The sequence below is a fragment of the Sus scrofa genome, chromosome 9 (genome assembly GCF_000003025.6).
Source record: "Sus scrofa isolate TJ Tabasco breed Duroc chromosome 9, Sscrofa11.1, whole genome shotgun sequence".
Taxonomy (NCBI): Eukaryota; Metazoa; Chordata; class Mammalia; order Artiodactyla; family Suidae; genus Sus; species Sus scrofa.
The window spans coordinates 104,994,365-105,020,137 of NC_010451.4; the positions used below are offsets into that span (position 1 = coordinate 104,994,365).

A 25,773-nucleotide genomic window follows, 5' to 3' on the forward strand; every position below is an offset into this window, starting at 1 on the left:
ACAGGGTTTACCAGTATGTTTGGGATTCAGAAAGATGTGAAATGAATATAAATATCTTCTCTCATATCTACCATCATAAGAGGTGTTTATTCACTAACATCATAGAAAATTTTTTCTAATTTGTCATGAACATTTGGACTTGGGAATTTTACTTCAGAGCAACAATATTTATCACTTAAAATTTAAATTTCATAGACAAGAGAAGAACGGAAAATGGAAGCAATTCTGCAAGCCTTTGCCAGACTTGAAAAAAGAGAGAAAAGAAGAGAACAAGCTTTGGAAAGGATCAGCACAGCCAAAACTGAAGTTAAAACTGAATGTAAAGATGCACAAATTGTCAGTGATGCTGAAGTTATTCAGGTATTATTATTCACATCTAGTTTTAGTCTCACACCTAACCATTTTCTAATAAAACTTCCACGTAGAGTTTAATGATGTCTATACAGAAAAGTTTTTGATGTGTAGTATTATTAGCCTTTCAAGTAGTATTTTTCAAATCTTATGAATATTGGAATTTAAGATGTGAAACTACTTGCTTTGTTTTTGAGAGAGTGAGAAAATCTGTCAATTTAGTGTGTATCAGAATTCACAAAGACACTTGGAAAAGTTAAGTTCTGAGGCAGATTGATGCCATTAGATTTCAACTACTTACTTATAAACATAGTATCAAAAGTTCCATTCTATTGTATTTCTATTGTATTTTGAATTAGGAACAAACAAAAGAAGAAACTGCTAGCAAGCCAACTCCTGCCAAAGTAAATAGAACTAAGCAGAGAAAAAGTTTTTCTCGGAGTAGGACTCACATTGGACAGCAGCGTCGGAGACACAGAACTGTCAGCATGTGTTCGGATATCCAGCCATCTTCTCCTGATATAGAAGTTACTTCACAACAAAATGATATTGAAAATACTGTACTTGCAATAGAACCAGAAACTGAAACTGCACTGGCAGAAATAATTGCTGAAACTGAAGTTCCAACACTTAATAAATGTCCAACAAAGTACCCCAAAACAAAAAAGGTATGATTCTTAACAAATGTAAGAATCATTTTCTAACAAGTGTCTTAGAATATTAACTAGATTTTTAAGACATGAGTATAATTTATAACATCCCATAAGGGACAGAAATATGAATCATAATTTTTATACTTGCAAAGTTTTAAACTGAGAATGAGAATTATAAAACTGTAAAATCAGTTAACCTAAGTGTTTGCATTATTAAAACATATTAAAATAGTTAATATCAAGACTTCCTTTTAGTATTGCAATGCATGATTTCTTTGGTTTTGCCTATCCTATGTACTAAATTACACTTCTCAGAAATAGCTGGTTTTAATTAGACATAGTATCTTTATTCTTTGGTTTTTTTTTAAAATAAATTCCATGGTATAGGTAGATTATAAGAATTAGATGTGAAGAAATTCTTGATTTCCATAGAATGCACTAAGAATGAACATTTTAAAGGCAGGGGTGTTTTTAGATCAGTTTATTAATAAAGATTGAAAAACTATTGTCAGATTTAATGAAGCAATTATGGGAAAGATCTCAGGGAGATAAACCAACCTGAGGTTTTTTTATAGTAAGTTCAGAAATAACAGAACACCCTTGTTGAGCTTTGTTTTTCTCCCACTCTGAGTACAGCTGAATGGAGCAGAGATACTAAAGTGGTAATCCTTGGGCTCTCTGGGGAGTGGGGTAGATCATAAATGGATCTTTCACAGACATACTTCTGTAACAAAATACTCTGAAACCAAATTTATCTTTGTTCTTAGTGAATTCAGTAGTTTGTAGGTCTTATGAAACCGTAAGAAGTATTTTTAGTAAATATTTAGGATGAACCTGGGAATATACTTAAGTGGCAAGTCAGAGGGTTAAGAGATAAGAGATAAACACAGCTGTAATTCAAAGTCTGTGCTCACATTCTTGAATCCTGGATCCTGAAGCCAGTATTTTGTGTTTGACAACGAGCAGTTTTTGCCCACTTTGGGACTTTGGGAGGACAAAAAGTTAACTGCAAATTATTTTTTTTTTTTTGTAATTTGGATTAGTGAGAAAGAAAAAACTCATGTTTACAAGAAAAGCTACTTTCTTGATTACGAACTTGATGTAATCTCTGCCCTTTCAAGATTAAATGACTAAATTATTGTGGCGCTATAGATTTAACTCTGTGGTCTGAGACAGAGGTTCCTATATCCTGATTCTCTAAAAGAGTGTTTTCCCCACAGGTTCTGCTTATGATACATACTATCATTTTAAATAACACACTGTTTGAAAGAGTACCAACGTATGATTTCCTATAATGTGAAGGCCTCGTTCAGTTTAATGCATAACACTTATTCTGTGCCAGATATTGAAGAGCTTTAGTTAATTAACTCTTTTAGTCCTCACAGTAACCCTGTCCGTAGAGCTAGTTTCTCTTATGACTCTTCTTTTACAGATAGGCATTGAGATGTAGAAAAGTTTTATAACTTGGTTGAAGTCACAGTGTAAGTGGCAAAGCCAGGATATTCACACCTGAGCAGTCTAGTCTGGCTGCAGACTCCAAGTGCTTTAGTACTACATTCTGTTGCTTATCCTAGAAAGGAAGGTCGTATATATGAATTGGACAAAAAAAAAAAAAAAAAAAGGAAAGAAAAGATGCCAAAATGTTTATAGTGATTATCTCTGGAAAACAGGATGTGGGTAGATAATTTTTTTTAAATCTATTTCTATATATGTGTGAGAATGTGTATATGTGTGTGCGTATATACACATTACTTTTTCTAAAAGTTACATTTATAGTAGAAGTAATATCATTTGTTTTTTGGGGTTTTTTTGTTTGTTTGTTTTTTTGTTTGTTTTTTTTGTATTTTCTAGGGCTGCACCCACGGCACATGGAGGTTCCCAGGCTAGGGGTCTAATCGGAGCTATAGCCACCTGCCTTTGCCAGAGCCACAGCAACATGGGATCTGAGCCTTGTCTGCAACCTACACCACAGCTCACGGCAACACCAGATTCTTAACCCACTGAGCAAGGCCAGAGATTGAACCCGCAACCTCATGGTTCCTAGTCAGATTCGTTAACTACTGAGCCATGACGGGAACTCCTATCATTTGATAACTAGACAGAAAAAAGATAAGCGCCCACGCAGTAAAGAAAGTGTGCTTGTTGTGGTGACAAACATAATCCTTATTTCCATGCCCGTTACAAGTGAACTTTACTAACTAGTTTAAAAATAAAAAGATGAGTAATCATTATACTTTAGGATCAGGAATATTCATATAGCCAATAAGGACTGAATAATGTACATTGTGTATAAAAAAAAATCAACATTAAGAAAAGGATTATGTGAATTTTCAAAGCATGAAAACTTAGATTCCAAACCCTTTAAAATCAATAATGATTGTCAATGCTGACAACTTTTACATTTATATATATATACACATACATATATCAATATATACAGTTTTAAAATACACACATATACACACATGCACACACATGTACTGGCCTCATCTGAGATTCTGATAGGCAGACTGGTAGAAAAGCACTGCCCAATTCAGATTTTTCTAACAAACTAAACATTTTACACCTAATACAGAGGCAGTAACAAATTTAGTGTTTGGGTTTTTAAGATGGTACTAAAATCTCCTAGTTTTTACTATTTTACCAAAACTATGGTGTGTTTTGTTCCTATAAAGTATTACTGTATAAAAAAAACTTTGAGTTGATAATCAAGGAAGTATAGACTGACTTATATTGACTTCGTAGATAGCATATATGAATGAATTAAATAATTATCATTTTAGATAATATATCAACTTTAAATCTGGTAATAGAATATTTTATAGGAGAATCTGTATAATTACAAATACAGTGATGCAAATCTTCCTTCTCTCTAGCACTTGGTCAATGAATGGTTAAGTGAGAAGAATGAGAAGACAGGAAAACCTTCAGATAGCCTTTCAGAAAGGCCTCTGCGCATAACTACAGATCCTGAAGTGTTAGCCACACAGCTCAATTCTTTACCCGGTCTCACTTACAGTCCGCATGTATACTCTACTCCTAAGCACTATATTAGATTTACCTCACCATTCCTCTCAGAAAAAAGGAGAAGAAAAGAACCTCCTGAAAATATATCTGGTTCATGCAAGAAGGTAAATTTTTCTTTGGATATGAAAATCTAGCATGAGCTAAATGACATTTTCATTCCTTACTACCATTTCTGGTAGTGAAATGCTTTTGGAATTGGCTTACTATTTATAAGCTATGTAAACAGCTGTAAACTTCTGTTCATTTCTTGTCTTATGTATTTCAGCGGTGGTTGAAACAAGCTTTAGAAGAAGAAAACTCAGCAGTTTTACATAGATTTAATTCACCCTGTCAAGAAAGATCCAGAAGTCCTACAGTCAATGGTGAAAATAAAAGTCCACTATTATTAACTGATAGCTGTTCCCTTCCAGGTAGAATTTCTTTTCAGTATTGTTTTAGTGTGGAGAATGTGACAGCTTTTATTATGTTTCTTACCAAAAACACACCATTATATATACTTTCTCGTTTCTGTCTCCTAATGTTTTGAAGATAGATATGAAAACCTTAATTTGTAGTACCATGTATCTTGGGGCTAATGGTTGAATTTGGGGCCTAGTTAGCAGGCTGTTTATCAAACAGATTCAAAAGGACTGCTAGAAATCAGTTTCATGGAAGAAAAAAGAAAGAAAGAAGTCAGTTGCACAAACAGCTCTACTTGCAAGATGTCTTAGAGACCCCTAGGCCTATAAGCCTTCTGGCCAGATAGTGCTTGTTAATAGTGTGACGAACTAAGTTGGCGGAGAGGGAGGTTGCTTCATGTCAGTAATATCTTTAATAACCTTGAAATTTAGTTTTCTGGTGAAAATCATCGTAATTAAAATTTTTGATGTTTCAGTCTTTCCCAGAATATACTACAGATTATATTTCTTATATTCTTTCATCAACAGATTTAACTACACCACTAAAAAAAAGAAGACTTTATCAGTTATTAGAATCTGCTTACTCAGAAACCTCCACACCTACTCCTTCACCATATGCTACACCAACTCACACAGATATTACTCCTACGGACCCATCATTTGCCACTCCTCCACGGATAAAGTCAGATGATGAAGCTTGTAGAAATGGTTATAAGCCCATATATTCACCAGTTACCCCAGTAACTCCTGGCACACCAGGAAATACCATGCACTTTGAGGTGAGAAATTTAAATGGGAAAAAAATCCGAAAACGTGTGGGGATGGGATTTCTTTAATAGCTTTTTTCCCTCTTTAATAATTAGTGTATATACTGAGAGCAGAAAAAAAAAAAGTTTTTAAGAAACCGAAAGAGAAAATTTGGAACATGCATTTATGTGAATTTAAACTTTATTAAGAGGAATGTAACTTTCATCTTATTGACATATAGTCAGACTAAATGACTATGTACCAAGTTGACCTTAAAGCAAATATAAGAATGGAAATAAAACAGAAAAGAAAGTTTGAAACCAAAGTGTGTAGTAGTTTTTCATTTTCTATAAATATCATGGGTTTCATTTTATATTTTAATTTTTGATTCTGATTACTTTTTTTTATGTAGAATATTTCTTCCCCAGAAAGTTCTCCAGAAATTAAGAGACGCACTTATAGTCAAGAGGTAAGGAGATACTCAAAAAAGATTTTTTAAATGGGTGACTTTTTCTTAGTATCATTTTGCTTAAATTATTGGTAGATTTAAAAATAAACGAAATGTGGTTATTTGTGGTTTGTTTTTGTTTTTTTTTAATTTTATAACAGGGATATGACAGATCTTCAACCATGTTAACACTGGGGCCTTTTAGAAATTCCAATTTATCTGAACTGGGCCTGCAAGAAATAAAGACTATTGGTTATGCCAGCCCTAGGAATAGAACTGAAGTCAATAGGCAGTGCCCTGGAGAAAAGGAATCTGTGTCAGACCTTCAGCTGGGACTTGATGCAATTGAGCAAACTGCCTTGCATAAAACCATGGAAACACCAACACATGACAGGACTGATTCTAACAGCCAACTGGAATCTGCTCACTCTGGACGGGGCCCAATATATTCTTCCTGGGTAAAGAGTCCTGATAGAACAGGAGTTAACTTCTCAGTGAACTCTAACTTGAGGGACCTGACACCCTCACATCAGTTGGAGGTTGGAGGAGGCTTCCGAATAAGTGAGTCAAAGTGCCTGATGCAGGATGATACTAGAGGCATGTTTATGGAAACACCTGTGTTTTGTACTTCAGAAGATGGGCTTGTATCTGGTTTCGGACGGACTGTTAATGACAGTTTGATCGACGGAAGTTGCACACCCCAGAATCCACCACAGAAGAAAAAGGTTACAAATTTAATGATTTATAGTCCTTTTAATAATGTTTTTTTCATACTACTTCTGAGGGTAATTAATGTTATATAAGGCATTCATACTTTAGTTATTCAAGTTAAATTATATGTGCATTTTATATTTTTTTGTAAGTGCTCAGATAATGTTTAAAGAGAACTAAATTCTAGCATTATAAGGAAAATTCTTATAAGGACCATGGTTTCAAAGATTGGAACCTCAAGATGAGTTACTTCCTTGAAAGGGTACCTTTTAAAGATGATCACCACTTCCCAACCAAATAAACAGGATTGATTAATATTTGTGTTCCTATTACCTTTATTTTACATAGAATAGCCATCCCTGTATAGAAGAAATGCCTCTTGCTTTATCCATAATATCTATAGTACTTAGGCCATGGACATGAAAGTATTTTGGAAAGTGATATATACTAACAGATAAGTATTATGTAAATAAGTTCCCTTATTTATCACTATTATTTGGTTGGCAGACGTACTGAGACAATTAGAATGCCTTATTTCAGAGCAATGGGAGAAACTACAACACGTATTTTATTTGTTAACAGGCTTATTGCTTTGCAAGTCAAAGAATTGTAGTGATGTGTGCTTTTAATTTTTGTAACAGAGTCCAGTTGGCAACTTTGTGGGAAGCAATATAGTATAGTGGAAAGAGCACGGGCTTTCAAGTAAGACCTAGGTTCGAATCCCGGCTCCAACACTCACCAGCTGTGTGACCTTGAGTGAGTGAGTTACTCAATTTCCTCATCTGTAAAATGGGGATGATAATATACCTATTTCATAGGGTTGTTGTGAGGATTAAATGAGATAATATATGTAAATCATCTAAATACAATGCCTGGATTATAGTAGGCATTTGATAACTGTTAATTATTATTATTTGTTCAGAATCAAATTATTTTACATAAATTTTTCCTAATGTAAATATAGTAATTCTCTTTAGAAAAAAAAATAGATTGACTCTGACATGTCAAACAAGAATAAAAGATTTGCTTTTCCTGATTTTTCTTGCTTAAGGTTTCTCTATTAGAGTACCGGAAGAGACAACGTGAAGCTAGGAAAAGTGGTTCTAAGGCAGAACGCTTTCCACTGGTTAGTGTATCACCTCACACAAGTGGAAACCTGAGCAGCAACAGTGGTGATGGGTGTACCAGCAGGAGTGAAAATGGGGAGCAGGTAGAAAGCACTGCTAGCCTACCTTTACCAACACCAGTTACAGCTTATCATGCTACTTTGGAAGAAACCACCAATAACTGTCCTGTTAAGGAAGCCTCTACTAGTGAAAAGAATGAACCAGAAGTTCAATGGTAAGTCTGTTTAAAAAATCAAACTGTCAATTTTAGAACTACAAGTAGTATACCTTATAATGAAAGCAGTCTTTTATTTTATCATCCGGTCAAGGTCTTCACTTTTTACATAGCTAATTTTGAATGGAGCTCTACTTGTAAAGATTTAAAGTATGCTATTCTGGAAAAAAACAAATTTTTGTTAATCAGCTATCTTTCTGTTTGTTGTTCTCCCAAGGCTGAGCAGATAGACATTTGTGATTGTAATTTTGAAAGATCCTTTTTGCTGATAGGGTTTTAACCAGCTGTGTATTTGCCTGTGCTGTCCATTTGTCTCTACTCCCTGATGATTTTCACATCTTTCACAAGGTATTCTCTGCAAAGAACTTTTATCACAGTCAACATCTTGTGTTTTCTTTCCTTTTTTTTTTTTATTAGGGCTGCACCCACAGCATATGGAAGCTCCCAAGCTAAGGGTTGAATTGGTGCTGCAGCCACTGGCCTATGCCACACCACAGCAACCTGGGATCTGAGTCGAGTACAGCTCTCATCAACACCAGATTCTTAACCCACTGAACAAGGCGAGGGATCAAACATGTATCTTCATGGATACTCATTGGGTTCTTTACTGCTGAGCCACAATGGGAACTCCTCTTGTGATTTCTTAACCACCTCTACCAGTTACTCTGAGAGAACAACCCATGGTTTAGTGTTTCTTCAATAGGAATAGAAGAAGCTGGACATAGAATGGTCTTGTCAAAGGGCAGGAGGCCACATTCACTTTGCTCTTTGCTCCTCTTACCCCTGAGAGATTCCTGCTAGTCTTATAATCCAGACACAAGGTAATTTGTAAGGGGTGTATATCTGGTCCTTTTGGTAACCCGAAGTGACATTCTGAACGTTAATATGCTACCCTTCAACTCCCATCTCCTTTTCACCAAGTGATTGCCTAAGACAAAGGGATGGAGTCTAATTGAGTTCCTGAAATAAGAATATAAAAATCTCAACAGCTCTGGAGAACTGCAAAGGCGGGGGGATCCATTTTCCCACCAAAGTATTTTCTCCAAAGAGTAAAAGTCTTGATCTGAGAGGATATGTTGATCATCGAGGGGCAAAGAATGATCTAGCCAGCAGTAGCTTTTGAACAGATTATGTGACTTGATTTTGTAGGACTGCCTCAACTTCAGTGGAGCAAGTGAGAGAGAGGAGTTATCACAGAGCTTTACTTCTCAGTGATCACCGAAAAGATAAAGATAGTGGTAAGTGAGCCTGTTCCTTTTCCACAAAGTGGTGTCAGCTAATCACTCTGCACCCTCTTTCTCCACAGTTCTAATGTTCTCTTTGGGTCTGCTTCTGCTTCATCTCCAGGGGGAGAATCACCATGTGTCCCATGTTCACCGAGTCATGTTCCGTCTTCACCTTCATCTCATTCAAATCACATCCCCCAGTTGCAACCCAAGGGCCCAGTCCCTTCTTTCAGTGAACTTATGGAAGGTCAGTAAGCAGATGACCTATCATGGTTGTTGTTTTAAATACCTTTTAAAATCAGAAAGGAGAGAGTTCTCTATAAAAACTTGGCTTGAATAGTAGAATGTAGATTGACGTGTTAGTAAAAGGCAGTATCTATCATACAATTTTATGTTTTTCTATGGTTTCTTATGGTTTACAGATCCTGATCCTGAAAATCCAGAACCCATGACTACAAATGAATGTCCATCCCCAGATACTTCCCATAATACTTGTAAAAGCCCTTCAAAAATGAGCAAGGTAATAACACTGACTTTTGAACATGGCCATTCAGACAAGTGGGTGTTAACATGCACACAGATTCTCTGCTGTACCAAATATCAGCTTATAATTTTTGGACACTGTTTTCCTGTTAAAGTTCCAATGTGCTAAATGTATTTCAATAGTTTACATTTGCTCCAAGAGTTCTGCCCCCATTTACACCCCCTTATTCTAGTGTTTGGAAAATTTAGTCTTTTCATGGTATATTTGACCACCCAGTTAGTTCTATAAAAACAAGTGTGACATCCATTTAAAGAAATGCTATCTCCATCCTGGATCATGAAGATGATCGTTATCATCTAATGAGACAATATCCTTATAAACTGAGGATGAAGAATTTGAGATTGATTTACCCCTGAAAGAACATCATCATATATTCAAGTAGTCTTACACTTGGATTATCTGCACTTGAACAATATAACAGTTATTACAGATCAAAATAGTTTGGTGAGCAAGTTTATTTACCCAAGCCAATATTTCATTAGGTTGAGTGCAGAAACTTCAATTACGGATTTGAAACTTATTGTTTTAGTAGGGTTCTTTTAAGTAAGGGTCAAGAACAGGTTTCACTGCCTAGGAAAAAAATAGTAACTTCTTAACATGTGTTCAATAAAAATTCGGGGAATTCAGTTTAAACCTATTACCAGAAATTGATCTCCTGTCTTCTCAGAACTATCTTCTTCCCTACCCCCTTTAAAACTAATACTCAAATAACATTATATGCCAGTAACAACAGGAGTTCCCATCATGGCGCAGCGGGAACAAATCTGACTAGGAACCATGATGTTGGAGGTTTGATCTCTGGCCTTGCTCAGTGGGTTAAGGATCTGGCATTGCTGTGAGCTATGGTGTAGGCTGGCAGCTGTAGCTCCAATTAGACCCCTAGCCTGGCAATCTCCATGTGCTGCAAGTGAGGCCCTAAAAAAAAGCAAAAACAAAACAGTTACAACAAACTCCAATGTACATTAAAATGTTTAACTTTATATAATTTGTTTTCTTTTCATAGCCTGGTTCACCTGGACCTGTAATTCCTGTTCAACCACATGGGAAAATACTCACAAAACCAGACTCCCATTGGGAGGGAACAGTTATTGTGTCAGAAGCTGAGAATGGTGTTCACTTGAAAACAGAGCTCCAACAAAAACAGCTATTAAATAACACCCAAGCACTTTCAAAAAATCATCCTTCACAGCCACTTGGTCGCAGTTCATCTGAGCAACTTTCACAAAAGCTGCCTTCTGCCCCAGTGAAGTTGCACTGTCCTCCATCACCTCACACAGAAAATCCTCCAAAGTCATCGACGCCTCACACGCCCATACAGCATGGGTATCCTTCACCAAAGCCGCCTTCACAGCAGCTCAGTTCTCCCTACAGGCCTCACCATTCACAGTCGCCTCAAGTTGGAACACCTCAGCGGGAGCCTCAAAGAAATTTTTATCCAGCAGCACAGAGCCTTCAAGTCAACACTCAGCAGGCAACTTCTGGAGCATTATTTACACAGACACCCTCAGGACAATCTTCAGCAACATACAGTCAGTTTAACCAACAAAGTCTGAGCAGCGCGGCACCACCCCCTCCACCCCCTCCACCCCCTTCTTCGTCTTATTATCAAAACCAGCAGCCTTCTGCAAACTTTCAGAATTATAATCAGCTTAAAGGTAGTCTTTCCCAACAAACTGTGTTTACATCAGGACCAAATCAAGCACTTCCTGGCACCACAAGTCAGCAAACAGTTCCAGGACACCACGTTACTCCAGGGCACTTTCTGCCTTCCCAGAACCCTACTATTCACCATCAGACTGCTGCTGCTGTGGTCCCACCCCCTCCTCCACCACCACCTGCTCCAGGACCACACCTTGTACAACAGCCGAGTTCCCATCAGCAACACCCTGTAGCACACGTAGTGGGACCTGTTCATGCCGTCACCCCCGGGTCACATATTCATTCTCAAACTGCTGGACACCATTTGCCACCACCACCCCCACCTCCTGGTCCTGCCCCTCATCACCATCCACCGCCCCATCCTTCCACAGGACTCCAAGGTCTGCAAGCACAACACCAGCATGTCGTCAGTTCAGCTCCTCCACCACCCCCTCCTCCTCCGCCTTCCAGTGTTTTGGCTTCTGGTCATCATACCACATCAGCTCAAGCCTTACATCATCCACCTCATCAAGGACCTCCACTTTTCCCTTCAAGTGCTCATCCAGCCGTACCACCGTATCCCTCACAAGCTACACATCACACCACGCTGGGACCGGGACCCCAACACCAGCCTTCTGGAGCAGGGCCACATTGTCCGTTACCAGTTGCAGGTCCTCATCTCCAGCCCCAAGGACCAAACAGTATTCCAACACCTACTGCTTCAGGGTTCTGTCCACATCCTGGCTCTGTGGCCCTGCCACATGGGGTTCAAGGACCTCAGCAGGCATCTCCAGTGCCTGGACAGATTCCAATTCACAGAGCACAGGTGCCACCAACATTTCAGAACAATTACCATGGTTCAGGGTGGCATTAGAATGGACTCCAAAAACATTTTTTTAAATGTTCTGTAAAATAAACTGTATATTTCATATGTACCTGTTAAGGTACTTTTTAAAGCTTGTACATGAAACTTTGTATAAAAACAAAAACAAACAAAAAAAACCAGTGCTCTCTCTTTGTATTTTTCCCATTTTTGCTTTTTAAAATTCCTTTAAACTGTGCTGTTAAGCCAGTATTAGGTATCTTTATTTTGTAAGTAAACATTCCAGCTGTTTTTCTGGCAGTAGATTTGATGCCACATGATCTTACATTTTATTGTTGCAGTTAAATTCATTTAGTGAATGTTTTCTATATTATTTTATACATATGCATTAACTACACAGCTAAGTAATGGCACTATGAGAATTTTCTTTTTCTCCGTCAGCAGTTCTGTGGGTGCATCTTAAGGTATAAAAAAAATGCAATACAAGTTTTTATAGTTTGGTGTGGACCTGGCTCATTTTGTTTCATCGGTTATTTGCAAGCAAAATGTAATTTAATGTATAGATGATTTTTAATGTCTCCTGAAAAACTGTAAATACTGCATTTCTTTTGCATATATAATTGCTTACAGCTTTTCTCATTCGATATATAGCATTGTACATATGGACAAGTCTTTGCAAAACTGTGTGATCTTTGTGAAAGTAGTACAGTATATGGCCTTTAATTTCTTTTTTATTTTAAATATACTGTCACATTGAAGCACTGGTTGGGCATTTTAATTCATGTTAATAAATCACAATTATGTCGGTTTTACCAAATTGTCCTGTATAACTTCTGAAATTGGGATCTGTTTAAGCAAGTGTTTTTGCAGAATACAAATAGAGTTTGTAAGGAGCCTTCCATTTTTTTTTTTTTTTAACAACTACTACATCCGCTGGACTTCAGCAAGCGTGAGCAAACAGGGCTTGTTCCTGTCATGTTCCTATAGGTTACTTTTGCAGGAGCAAGAGCCATGGGAAACTACCACACCACATAAATGCTACACATATTTACTTACATCTGACATCATACAAAATGAATCCATTCCATTATAGTATCACATATGATTCAGTTATAGACGATCATTTACAACTGAAAATATGGAACAGTTTACCTAAAAACAAAGAATATCTTATTTGTACATGTTAGAACATGACCAGTGTCCTATTGAGGAATCAACATTATTTGAAAACCTTAACACCTGTCTAGCTGTAGTATTAAAAATTGTAGTAGGAAATTTTTAAAATTTGTTTTGGATGTACAAAACTAAAGGAAAAAGGCATTATAGCTTAGTTTCCTCAAGTGAAATAAAAATGGCCTCTCAAAGTGAATATTTTATTGCTAAAATATGAAATGTTATTTTGGAAAAATAAATGATTCTTCATCTTCTACCTCTCAGAAGGATTAAGTATATCCAATAGTAATTAAACTATTTGTCAGCCCATTTTTGAGCATCCAAGTACTTGACATAATTTGGCACAGTATACAAATTCTGTGTATTTGACAAAGTAAAGAGACTAAGATTTGGCAGTAATGTAAGTCATGTTTTACACTTTTAATTTCCATTTTCTTTTGAAAATAGCTACATTAACACAGCCGTGTTTTGGGCTCAATCCTAATCATCTTCAAGTTTTTTAAAAAGTTAAGTCAACTTTGCCATCTTTGATTTATCAAACTAAATTCCACTTATGGTATTTGCTAAAAGAAAAATGTGTCCAAGAAGAAATGGCTTTACATCATCCCCTGATAGTTTCAAACACAGTTAACTAGCATAATGAACTATCAATATTCACACCCCTTTTAAAAGATTGTCCTAAAGATTTTAATTCCTCATAGGTTTAGATTTGCCTACTACACACAACATATACAGAAACTTTTCTGTAAATTGCAAAAACTAAAAAACTAATGGGTGAAAATAGTGGAATTCAAGAAGAAATTTCACCTGCAGATATAAACTGAAGTTCTCTACCCCAGCAGAAACAGTAGTTCATCCTGTTAACTAGCTGTATGATCCAAGTATAGGAAGAAGCAAGTTAGTAAATCATCTTTCACCTAGAAAGTTCACGCTTTTTTTGAGGCTTCTATATCCATTTTTTCTCTGCCTTGGGGCAGTTCTAATTTCCAGACAGCTAGCTTCTGAATCTGCTATAACCACATATGTGATCCACTGCTTGTCATTTTCCATGAAGACTTCACATGGACTAGAGAAAGGAAGACAGGACATTCAACTAAAATCACCAAGCTGGCTTTAGTGTTTTGCATAACCTGTGGTTCTCATTTAGCTTATATTCATCATCATCAAGCCACCAAAAATCTGCTAAAAACCATACTATACCTAATACAAATGTGTATTCTTTCTAGAACAATTGCTTTTACATCTGTAAACTAGTTAGGCTATTTTATCCTAAGTGACGGACCCTTACAAAATTCATAATAACCTGGATTATTTTCTAACATGAGTCAAACTGCATTAGACAAATTTCATTCAAGTGTGCTATAATATAACCCTGATAAAAATTCTTAAGGACTCAGGGAAGACATACATGTACTCTGTGGTTCTCGTGAGAATGGTTCCTGTGGAAACTGGATGGCATCAGCGGTCTACAGCCACCACCTTTCACAGAACCTATGCGGTAACCTACAGCCTCAATCAGAGCATGCACATTTCACAAATGAATGGTATGTTCACCTCACAGCAATATGATCTAACGCTAACTCCTAAGAGGATTACATGTCTCATTCCCTCACAGTGAACATTGTTAAAAACGAAAAAAAAAAACAAAAAACAAAAAAAACCACGGCAATGTTCAAACAAAACATAATTCATATGTTTCTGATGAAACACTGCTACTAAAAAAGAATCAAAGAAATTCTAGGTAATGAATCTTTAGCTTTTTTTTTTTTCCTCTTTTTTCTTTAATGGCTGCATCTGTGGCATGTGCAAGTTCCTGGTCCAAGGCCTGAAACCGAGCCACAGCTGTGACCTATGTCCAAACTGCAGGAATGCCAGATCCTTTAACCCACTGTGCTGGGCCGGGGATCAAACATGAGCCTCCCTGGTGACCCTACCTGCTGCAGTCGGATTCTTAACCCACTGCACCATGGTGCAAACTTCTACAGCATCTTTTCTAAATCCATGCCCTACCCTTACGAAACAATGAATGATTTCTTCGTATTAAGCCTTAATGCATGTTCTACAACTGTATTTCCTACAACAAGAATGTTGGTATTTCCTTTATGTTTTGGTTACACTACATTAAAAGGAGAGGAAATGTTTGTTTGATTCTATCGCTTCAAATACAGGCCAATGACCAAGGCAATGTCTGGAAAAAAAAAACCAAAACACTTTAATTTTTAAGACAACTGCAAGCACCTCAAACAATGGATTATTGTTACATTTGTTATCTTTTTTCACAATCTAGTTATTGCAGAGGCATATGGATAAATGTTAATGGACGAAGTCAAGAAAAACGAGGCACCTTGAGGAATGTAAAATTAAAAAAAAGACGACATTCAATCCACTGATTTCTAAAAGAGGCTAAATGCACCTCTATATATTACATTCTAAAATTGTATTGCCTACTATGGTTTGTGTCCTGGATTCTACAATTTTAAGGAAATGCATAAACAAAATCGTGTGCAACCTGCAAAGGGAAAATCATTTTCTCAAATTCAGTGCATGGAAAGAATGAAAGAACTAGTAAAATTTGTTGTAGCCACATACAAAACTGACTCTGGAATGAATGCAATCACTGTTACCTCTAAGATGTTAGTACTGTGCCCACTGCACTGCAAACTGTACATACCCTATCTTGGTTCTAGACAAACATGAGCGAGCTTGACCAAAAATATATAAATGTATTTTCATTCCACACACTGAACATGTTTCTCTTGTCCAATTTAATCTATGTAGAGTTTAACTTACAGTGCTTGGAGGAGGCAACACCACATGGTACCAGGCCACCACATTTTTATAGTGAAATTGCTTTTTCCTTAAAAGTATTTTTAATTAAAATATGCAAAAATACGAATGGGAGTGCTAAACTACAATACGGATTTTAGAATGAGAAGCATGTCTTTTCTTTCTTTAAAGTGCCATGTAGGGAATGACATAACTCAGAGCCATTTGTTTGAAATTCAATGCAAAAAGACTGTCATGGAATGAAAAGTTTGCACAACTCCTCAGAGCAGTTAAAGTCTGTTACATGCAACTTAGGCTACAAAGCACTCAAGACTGAGTAGCTTTTCTGAAATTTGAGTCCCCATCCCATATTTAATGGAACTTAACATTTACAGGGTGCATTTACATACACTATAATACAGGAATGATGTCCCTTTGCCAGAAGATAAAATTGTACATTTCCTTGCTATTTCTTGGTTCCAACTTGATAATTTCTTAAGATTGTAAATTATATAGTACTCAGCTAAAATATTTCTTCATAAATAGTTACAAAACCTGCCAAAACACAAGAAGGAAAGTATTTTTCGTTCAAAAAATTGACATTTGAATGTCACACAACACAAGAAACAATGCTTAGAGACATGTTATTGTTTCCAGAAGAAAGTGGGTCAGTAAACTACTAAGCTGAAGACAAAAGACTGCCCTTCCCCAGGATCACAGTGCACAAAAAGCAAAATGTCAAACGACAGTACCTCAAAGCAAAATAAAGGTCTGAGGATGAAGCCAGCTCACTTGTAATCCTGTTAAAGAACGAGAGTCCCCCTGTAGGGCCAATGCATTGGGCATGTGCCAGCTCAGAATGCTCCTGCAGAATCTGCTAAGAATTCAACCAAGGATGCCGAAGGCATTCGCCAGCTGAGGCTCGTTTTTCTGGAACCATTTCTAACATTGGGATCAGGAAATCTGTAAACTGTGCAGCATCTTCGTGGGGCCAACCATACTTTTCCACAAGTACATCAAAGAGGCTCCAGGGCTTCAGCTTGGTGATGTGCCGAAGTTCTCCTACAGGGAAAAAGAGGCAACGTTAAGAAAGCTCCCAATCTGCATTTCTTACGATGGTCCAGCTGAGTTCTGTACAGTGGAGCAGACACCCACCTGCTCAACTTCCACACAATGACACACAAGGCCAGCTCTCCCACAAGCAATGTTGAAATGGATACCTGACTGCATCCCATTCAAGCAAGCTTGATGAATAGGGGTTCATTTGGAAGAGTTCATTTGTATCAGTTCTCGGTTTCTTTAAAAGTGTGCTGAGGATGCCCAGAATATTTTCATTTGCAAAGGCTGACCAAGGAACTCTCACCTCCAATTTGGGATTTTTTTTTTTTTTTACAATTTGCATATTGTTATTTCTGCAGGTTATCATGCAAAGGAAATCTATTTCTCTGGAAGAGCGCTATTCAAGGGAACATCCTGTGATGGGAGAGATATACTCCATCTGTACTTTCCAACACGGTCCAGCCCGCGTAACAGGGCTACTGAGCACTTGGAGTGGGGTTAGTGCGACTACAGAGCAGAGTTTTAATTTTGAGTCATTTAAGTTTAAATAGCCACAAGTAACCAATGGCTACATACTGGACGGCAAAGCTTTAGAGTCAACCTAAATTAAATACTGTCCACCTCTACATATTTGCTGTAAAATCTAAGTTACCAGGATATTAATTTATAAAGCCTGAAGTTATAATTTTCAAAATGTGCCAAATGCCATCTGAAAAGTGTGGGTTATAAGCAGCCCTGACGGACAAGGAGTGACTAACAAACTAGTTAATGGTCTGTGAACTGTAACAGCCTTTTTCATAGTAGGAACAAAAGCTATTTTTAAGTCAAACTGCCAAAATGATAGGACGACTGTCAGTAACAACTTGTTTTCCCCGCCTGTTACCAGTCTTCACAGGAAGTCCCACAGGACATGCCCACTGAGGGGCCTGCTGGCAGCAACCCCCCACCCCCACCCCTCAGCCCACTGCCCTCTGGGCCCAGCCGCCAGGGGCCCACACCCTCGGAGACCCAGGCACCTGACGGGAGCGTCATGCAGAGTAACTTAACCAACCAGGGCCATCTGTGCATGATGTGCACTAGCAGAGGGTCAGTGCTGTGCTTACAAAGGGCTTCTCAGGAGGCCTGGTCTACTTCACTCATGTATTCAATTCACTGTAGACACACATCCCTCCTTTCTTTTATCATAGAGAAAAATTTTTTAAAAATCACAGAAAAAATAGACAAAAATAAGAAAATAAGGGAATTCCCATAGTGGCACAGTGGAAACGAATCTGACTAGGAACCATGAGGTTGCAGGTTCGATCCCTGGCCTCACTAAGTGGGTTTAGGATCCAGCATTGCCGTGAGCTGTGGTGTAGGTTAAGACGAGGCTTGGATCCTGTATTGCTGTGGCTGTTGTATAGGCCGGCAGCTGTAGCTCTGATTCGACCCGTAGCCTGGGAACCTCCATATGCCACAGGTGCAGCCCTAAAAAGCAAAAAAATAAAAAATAATAATAAAAAATTTTCAATATCACAGAAAATAACAAAAACAAAAGGAAAAATGACCTGTGATGCCCCAGCAATGACTCTTCCTTTTGGCCTAGACTTTTTCAACAAACATTCTCCTGAATTGGTTTCTCTACTGAGTTGTAAACATTATGTACACACAATTCTCAGCAGAGAAGTCATTAGAGGCTATTTCCTGTGGAAGGTGCTATGTATAAATAAACTTCTGGCTCCCATGTGAGGTCGAGGGATGAGTTAAGCCTGGAGCCTACAGGTCAGGTGGACCTGCTCTTGAGGCAGGTGGACTTACCATCTTACAGGAGTTATGTGTTCTTTCTCATGGCAAGAAACACAATCTCCATGAGAACAAAGTACGAGCAACCACAGAATGCTCACTTCTTTAACCTGGAAATTCTAGCTCTAGGAATCCAGCCTAAGGAAATAAACCCTAGCCATCCACCCTCAACCCCAAAAATGCTCACTGCAGAATTATATATATTTACAAAACTGCACATGCTCAGTAATCAGAGAATGGTGATGAGAAAAACATCCACTTGATGAACACTATTGAATATTTCTTTCAAAGGGGGAGGATCATATGGTAGCATGTTTCGTAGCAACAAAAATCAAAACTATGTTCTACATACGATCCTAAGAGTAATTTTCAAAGTGCATGCCCTCAGATACCAGCTCTGTTTTAAGGTTACTTCTTTCTTTCTTTTTTTCTTTTTTTTTTGTCTTTTTGCCTTTTCTAGGGCCACATCTGCGGCATATGGAGGTTCCCAGGCTATGGGTCCAATCGATGCCAGAGCCACCGCAGCCACAGCACGGGATCCGAGCTGTGTCTGCCACCTACACCACAGCTCACACAGCAACACTGGATCCTTAATCCACTGAGCAAGGCCAGGGATCGAACCTGCAACCTCATGGTTCTTAGTCGGATTTGTCAACCACTGCGCCACAACAGGAACTCCTTAAGGTTGCTTCTTTCTGCATTTTCTCTAATGCAGCTCTTGATTTTACAATGACTGCTGATGTCACTAGGGCAAGGTTAGAGCAAACAAAGCATGCACATATAATACAGCAAACCACCAACTCTGCAGGGAGAGAATGTTATCAGGACCTGGAATAAACACTGTCCAGGCTTGCTGAGCACTGTCCACTCAAAACCAGGAAATCAACTCCTGAGGGCTCAGTCCCGACAACTAAACTCCATCAAGTCAGTACAAGCTTCCATGAAAAGAGAGAACCTTTACCACGAGAAGTGCCTTAAAATCTGCATAATAGCAATGAAAACAATTCGAGTCTGGACAGCTATAAGAAACCAGCCACACTATAAGCTGATAAAAACAATTCCAAAGGAGATCCTTAAATATTTAACATATTTTTGACCAGATAATCCCACACAAAAAAACTATGTGTGAGAGTTCCCTTGTGGCAGAGTGGGTTAAGGATCCAGCGTTTTCACTACTGTGGCTCGGGTCTCTGCTGTGATGTCGGTTCAGTCCCTGGCCTGGGAATTTCCACATGCCACAGAGGCAGCAAAACAAACAAAAAACTGTATGTGCAAAGATTCTGTCTGTAACAGGAAAACATGTAATACACAAAACAATTCTAAGTTCCATACTAATGCTGCAATATAACAGAATATTGTATCGCCTCTAAAAAGAACAAATATGTGATTATGTAGATAGGTGAAATAACCCTATAATGCCAAGGGGAAAAAACAAAACAAAACAAAACTCACTTCAGCCGTGATTCTATGTACAACTTTTTTTTTTGTCTTTTTATCTTTTCTAGGGCCGCTCCCACAGCATATGGAGGTTCCCAGGCTAGGGGTCTAATCAGAGCTATGAGCCACAGCAATGCCAGATCTGAGCCTCATCTGTGACCTCCACCACACCTCACAGCAACGCCAGATCCTTAACCCACTGATCGAGGCCAGGGATTGAACCTGCAACCTCATGGCTCCTAGTTGGATTTGTTTCTGCTGCGCCATGACGGGAACTCCTATGTATAACTTCTAAAGTTCAATTCCGTCATCACAACAAATGCTGTCTTATAAACAGTTGATAAAGGTTCTTAAGAACAAACCTAAGTTTCCAAACTTGTGCTGGAAACACTAAGAACAGACTTGTCTGATGGGTAAGGGCCTTGAGTCTACTCACCAACTCTGGCCCTGCCCACAACGCAAGAAACACGGCTACCTCCACTTCCACCATGTATAATACAAAACAAAGCAAAAGAACCTGAATCCATTTCCACCATGTATAATACAAAACAAAGCAAAAGAATCTGATAAAATACATTAATTTTTCAGTATCTACTCCTATTATAAAAGTAGCTTTTACTTTCACAATTTTTTCTTTTAAGAAAATATACCAAGATATGCTTTGCTGAAACAAATGTTGCCAATAACCAAACACCTGATTGTGACAGTCTTTACTTTTTAAACTGTTTCCAGTCTTTATTTTTTCTTTTTAAGGCCGCACTTGCAACATATGGAAGTTCCCAGGCCAGAGGTCAAATCGGAGCTGCCACTGCAGCTGCCTGCCTATCCCACAGCCACAGCCACACCTGATCCGAGCCACATCTGTGACTCACACCACAGCGTGCACAGTGTCAGATCCCTAACCCACTGAGTAAGGCCAGGAATCAAACCCGCATCCTCACCAAGTCAGGTCCTTAACCTGCTGAGCCACAATGGAACTCTGGGTCTTTCTTTCTTAAAGAATACTGAGTAATACTTAACCTTCTTTGAGCATCGGCTCTCACACACCAAGAGACCAGCAAGGCCAGATGGGCAGCACTGCCGCTCAGGCTTCCTAACCAGCTCTGAGGCAGAATGACCCCTGACAGATCAAGGAGGACTACCAGGGACAGGTGGGTCACAACTCGGGATGGGGATGGCTGTGCTACTCGCCAGCCTCAGGCTACAGTTTTTTTTTTTGTTTTTTTTTTATTTTAATGGGGCTTTCCTCTCTTGAGAAACAAGAGGATCTGCTGCTTTTTAGGTAATTCTGGAGACAAGTCAAAAAACATTCTAACGAGTTTCATCGCAAACATTAAAATTAAGAAGAGTGTCTCTTTTAAGGCCCGGCTCCTCAGTCTCACCCTCTTGGGCACTTTTCTCACCATCCTACTTGGCATCACTTATCCTGACGCTGTTCTTGCATATATAGTCCTTTGGCTACACAGAAATTTCTTGCATACTTTGAAATTTCCCATTATGTTAAAGAGATCTTCGGTTTGACCCATACTATCACATATATTACCACACACTCAATGCCCTCATCCAGAATCAGAGTTTTTTTCTTTTTAAAGTTAAATGTCTCTTGGAGTTCCCGTCACGGCACAGCGGAAATGAATCTGACCAGGAACCGTAAAGTTAACTGTCTCCTCTGATACTTCCATTCCCAATATAGCAGCTTTTACTGAAATGATGTCTATTGATGGGTGGCTCGGCTCACAATTAAAGTATGCCCCTGGCTGTACCGTTTTTCCCATCTCCTGAAGGCTGGGACATTTCTCGGGTTCTTGTCTTCGTCCATTTAGGCTCTAACCACAAAATATGACTGATTAGGTATCTGATAAGTACAAGGTTATTTCTCACAGTCCTGGAGGCAGAGTGCCAGCGTGGGCGGGGGAGGGCCCTCTTCCAGGTCAGACTTGTTTCCCCACGTGGTGGAAGGGGCTAGCACGCGCTCTGGGTCTCTCTATCGGGCACCACACCTGTTCATGACTTTCTGCACCTTCCAACAGCCTCACTCCTAACACTGTCACCCTCAGGGGTCAGGAACGAGGTGGAAGGACCCAAACAGACACTCAGACCACGGCAGGACAACATAGGGACAAAATCCCCAGAAGTGCTTACTTCTATGGGTCCACAGCTTGACACACTGATCAAGACAGCTTTTCTTAACGATCCTTGGTGACTAATGTCCACATCCAAAGGCATGACTAGCAGATTAAACCTTACTAGGGTGAGCATGGTAATTACATTCCTGAGCAAAATATACAGCTCAATTTAAAAATGCCTGGCCAAGAAGTAATGCAGACTAGCAGCAAACTAGTAGTAATCATTGTCCCCTGAATCATAAGAAAGAAGATACTATTTAACTGCATTTGACTTTTTTTGTTTGTTTTTTGATTTTTAGGGCCACACCCATGGTATATGGAGGTTCCCATGCTAGGAGTCGAATCAGAGATGTAGCTGCCGGCCTACACCACAGCCACAGCAACACAGGATTCAAGCCCCATCTATGACCTATACCACAGCTCATGGCAATGCTGGATCCTTAACCCAATGAACGAGGCCAGGGATTGAACCTGCACCCTCATGGATACTAGCCAGGTTAGTTGCTGCTGAGTCACAATAGGAACTCCTGCGTTTGATTTTTAACTTTTATGCACAGACCCCACTCTTCCCCGGCCTTGGAGTGGGGGTGAAATCTGCTTCCTACTCAGGAGGATGACGAGTAGGAGAGCCTGCTGCTCAGCCCCCTCAATCTGCACTGCTTCCCAATGAGACCTATGCAAATCAATGGCAATTTTCAATTAGGCCTTTCTCTATATCAGTTCTGGCACAGAGGTATTTTAGAAAAATATTTAAATGGATACAATTAAGATCCCATTACTTCCAAAATGTATACTCACACTCTTATTGGGGAAGGTGCGCCAAAACACTTTTTTTTTTTTTTTTTTTTTTTTTTGCTTTTTAGGGCCTCACCCTTGGCATGTGGAAGTTCACAGGCTAGGGCTCGAATAGGAGCTATAGCTGCCTGCCTACACCACCAGAGCTACAGCAACGCCAGAACCAAGCCACATATGAGACCTATACCACAGCTCACGGCAACACTGGATCCTTAACCCACCGAGCGAGGCCAGGGATCGAACCCGCATTCTCACTGATTCTACTCAGGTTTGATATCACTGAGCCACAATAGGAACTCCCAAAACACATTCTTAATGCACCCAATCACCCTCCCGCCTCAAATAGTGAAGTGAAAGTGATTTCATGACAGGTCCTCTTTCATAACCTTATTTCTGTGACTTAAATCAAACTAAATCCCTTATGAGTTCTACAGTAATAAACAATAATCAGGGAAAAGCATAAGTTCCAATTCCCAGTCACTTAGGGGATTTCTTGCCTAATCATCCAAAGGAAAGAAAAAAATGACTCTCCTTACCACAGTACCTCCTGTCTCTACCAAGGATGCCAGATGCACTTCACTCCGCAGGTCACCTTTAAATAAGCTCCTCAAAAAGAAGCCATGGAGGAGTTCCCATCTTGGCACAGGGGAAATGAATCCGACTAGGAACCATGAGGTTTCAGGTTTGATCCCTGGCCTCGCTCAGTGGCTTAAGGATCCGGTGTTGCCATGAGCTGTGGTGTAGGTCTTAGACATGGCTCGGGTCTCATGTTGCTGTGGCTGTGGCGTAGACCCAGCGGCTGCAGCTCCAATTTGGCCCCTAGCCCGGGACGTTCCATATACCATGGGTTCTAAAAAGACAAAAACAACAACAATAACAACAACAAAAACGAGGACCCGCACACAATTCCTAAAGCACACATACGTAACGAGGTGATCAGTGTGACAGTAAGACCCATGCAAGCACTCTGGGCACAGACAGTGGTCAGGCTGTCTGAGGAATAAGAGCGTTTATGGAAAGGCCAATGTGAAAGGCACCTTCCAGCACAAAGGATCCAGGACAGAGAGCTGTGAGCTGAAATCAACCAGCCTCCGACATCAGTTCCCCAGGCATCACTCATCAACCACCTGCGAAGGTGCCTACCAGATGGGTTCACGGAGGGGGCTCCAGTGCTGGCCCTAGGCTGGGACTCAGCAGGGGTCACCCCCTTCTGACTGCAGCTCAGACCAGGGGCAAAGCCTAGCAGGAGCGAAAGCCTCAGAGCAGCTGTCTCCATGAGCAAACCTGACCACAGGCTGCTGGCAGAGGTGCCTGCCAATAATTTGCCTGACTTCATTTCTCACTGTTCAAGGCCCCTTCTTTTGCTCCTCTTCATCTTTTCCCCTGCTGTATACAGTTCTGGTTCCTTACCAGAGACAAGGGACAGAGGAACCCAGAGCCCAGCCACCCTAAATGGCTCCTGGCTGCAGAGGAAAAGTCAGCAACAGCACAATTAAATAAAAACCCCTGATTACCTTGACTGGCTGTTAGTCCTCAGCAGGCCTGATGCTGGTGGTGGGGAACGAGGCTCCCACAGCCCACGCAGCTAGAGGAGAAGGTGCTCTGGTCCAGAGCCCTCCCAGGCCTTCTCCCTTCCCCTGAGCATGGGCATCCTCAGGCCAACACTGCTCTCTTATCTTCATGACAGATTAGGCTGCTATCTCTTGGCCACCCTCCCCGCCAAGCCTCCACTGCACAATGGTGAAGGTTACGGCGGAGAGCAGATGGTCCACCAGCCAAGTCCTCCTGGGGCCAGGCTATCTCCCACAGTCTTTGAAAACATTCTGATATGTGAAAGGAGGAGTCTGCTTTGACTAAAATAAATAGGACTCTCTGAGCCACACAATCCCAGGCTGAAATCATCCAGAACTTTTTTTCCTTGCTTCGACTATGTTCAAATAACATTTTTTGGAAACTTCCTAGCAACAGTTCCCTCTTTCAGTACTACTGTTGCTAAAAGATCATAATGCACGTAGGGTTTCCCGGTTGTAACTCTGCTTTTGCAATACCTGCTCCTACTCGGCCATGGGTTGCACACACGTCCTCTTACCTCACGTCTCCATGTACACAGGACACACCTGGAAATCACTCCAAAGACAGAGCCTCGGAGATGGCGTGACGTGACATGCCCAGTATCATAGCACAATCAAACCCAGCTCTGCCACTGAACACAGTTTAATGACAAAGCCATCTTTTTTTTTTTTTTTTTGTCTTTTTAGGGCCGCACCCGAAGCATGTGGAGGTTCCCAGGCTAGGGGTCGAATCAGAGCTATAGCCGCCAGCCTACACCACAGCCACAGCAATGCCAGATCCGAGCTGTGTCTGTGACCTACACCACAGCTCTCAGCAACGCCATATCCTTGACCCACTGAGCGAGGCCAGGGATTGGACCCGCAACCTCATGGTTCCTAGTCGGATTCGTTAACAGCCGAGCCATGACGGGAACGCCCGACAAAGCCATCTTATTGCCCTTAACACTACTTGAGACTGCGTAAGAGTCTGTGGCAAGGGGACCTTTGTACCTGCTCAAGTGACTCAAAAGCCAGATTCTCAGAACCAAAATTAATACAGACCTAAAGAATGTTTTTCCTTGACAACTTTTTTTTCTGTGATGAGTTTTTAATAAGGAAATAAAAAATAACTGCATCTAATTACACATTTCACAGGTTACCCACTGAGTGGTCCCAAT

General features: G+C 39.8%; 2 protein-coding genes across 28 annotated transcripts in view; one reads left to right on the top strand and one right to left on the bottom strand.

Moving 5' to 3' along the window:
• Positions 1-12,797, top strand: part of KMT2E (lysine methyltransferase 2E) — a 130,861-nt gene extending 118,064 nt beyond the window's left edge. For 9 of the 12 annotated variants that reach the window (XM_021102573.1, XM_021102570.1, XM_013979823.2 and 6 more), the window contains 12 exons: positions 196-360; positions 711-1,019; positions 3,881-4,135; positions 4,297-4,441; positions 4,958-5,208; positions 5,589-5,645; positions 5,786-6,349; positions 7,387-7,676; positions 8,826-8,914; positions 9,024-9,149; positions 9,325-9,422; positions 10,450-12,797. In XM_021102573.1, coding sequence (XP_020958232.1) covers positions 196-360; positions 711-1,019; positions 3,881-4,135; positions 4,297-4,441; positions 4,958-5,208; positions 5,589-5,645; positions 5,786-6,349; positions 7,387-7,676; positions 8,826-8,914; positions 9,024-9,149; positions 9,325-9,422; positions 10,450-11,958 — 3,858 coding nt within the window. In that variant the 3' untranslated portion in view covers positions 11,959-12,797. The remainder of the gene's footprint in view (positions 1-195; positions 361-710; positions 1,020-3,880; positions 4,136-4,296; positions 4,442-4,957; positions 5,209-5,588; positions 5,646-5,785; positions 6,350-7,386; positions 7,677-8,825; positions 8,915-9,023; positions 9,150-9,324; positions 9,423-10,449) is intronic. The other 3 variants (XM_021102576.1, XM_021102574.1, XM_013979824.2) reach the window with 2 other exon arrangements.
• The window catches only part of SRPK2 (SRSF protein kinase 2), a 255,140-nt gene continuing 244,552 nt past the window's right edge, over positions 15,186-25,773 (bottom strand). For 7 of the 16 annotated variants that reach the window (XM_021102582.1, XM_021102581.1, XM_021102583.1 and 4 more), the window contains one exon: positions 15,268-16,908. In XM_021102582.1, the coding sequence (XP_020958241.1) occupies positions 16,724-16,908 (185 nt within the window). In that variant the 3' untranslated portion in view covers positions 15,268-16,723. Of the gene's footprint in view, positions 16,909-25,773 lie in introns of all 16 variants that reach the window. The other 9 variants (XM_021102580.1, XM_021102577.1, XM_021102579.1 and 6 more) reach the window with 3 other exon arrangements.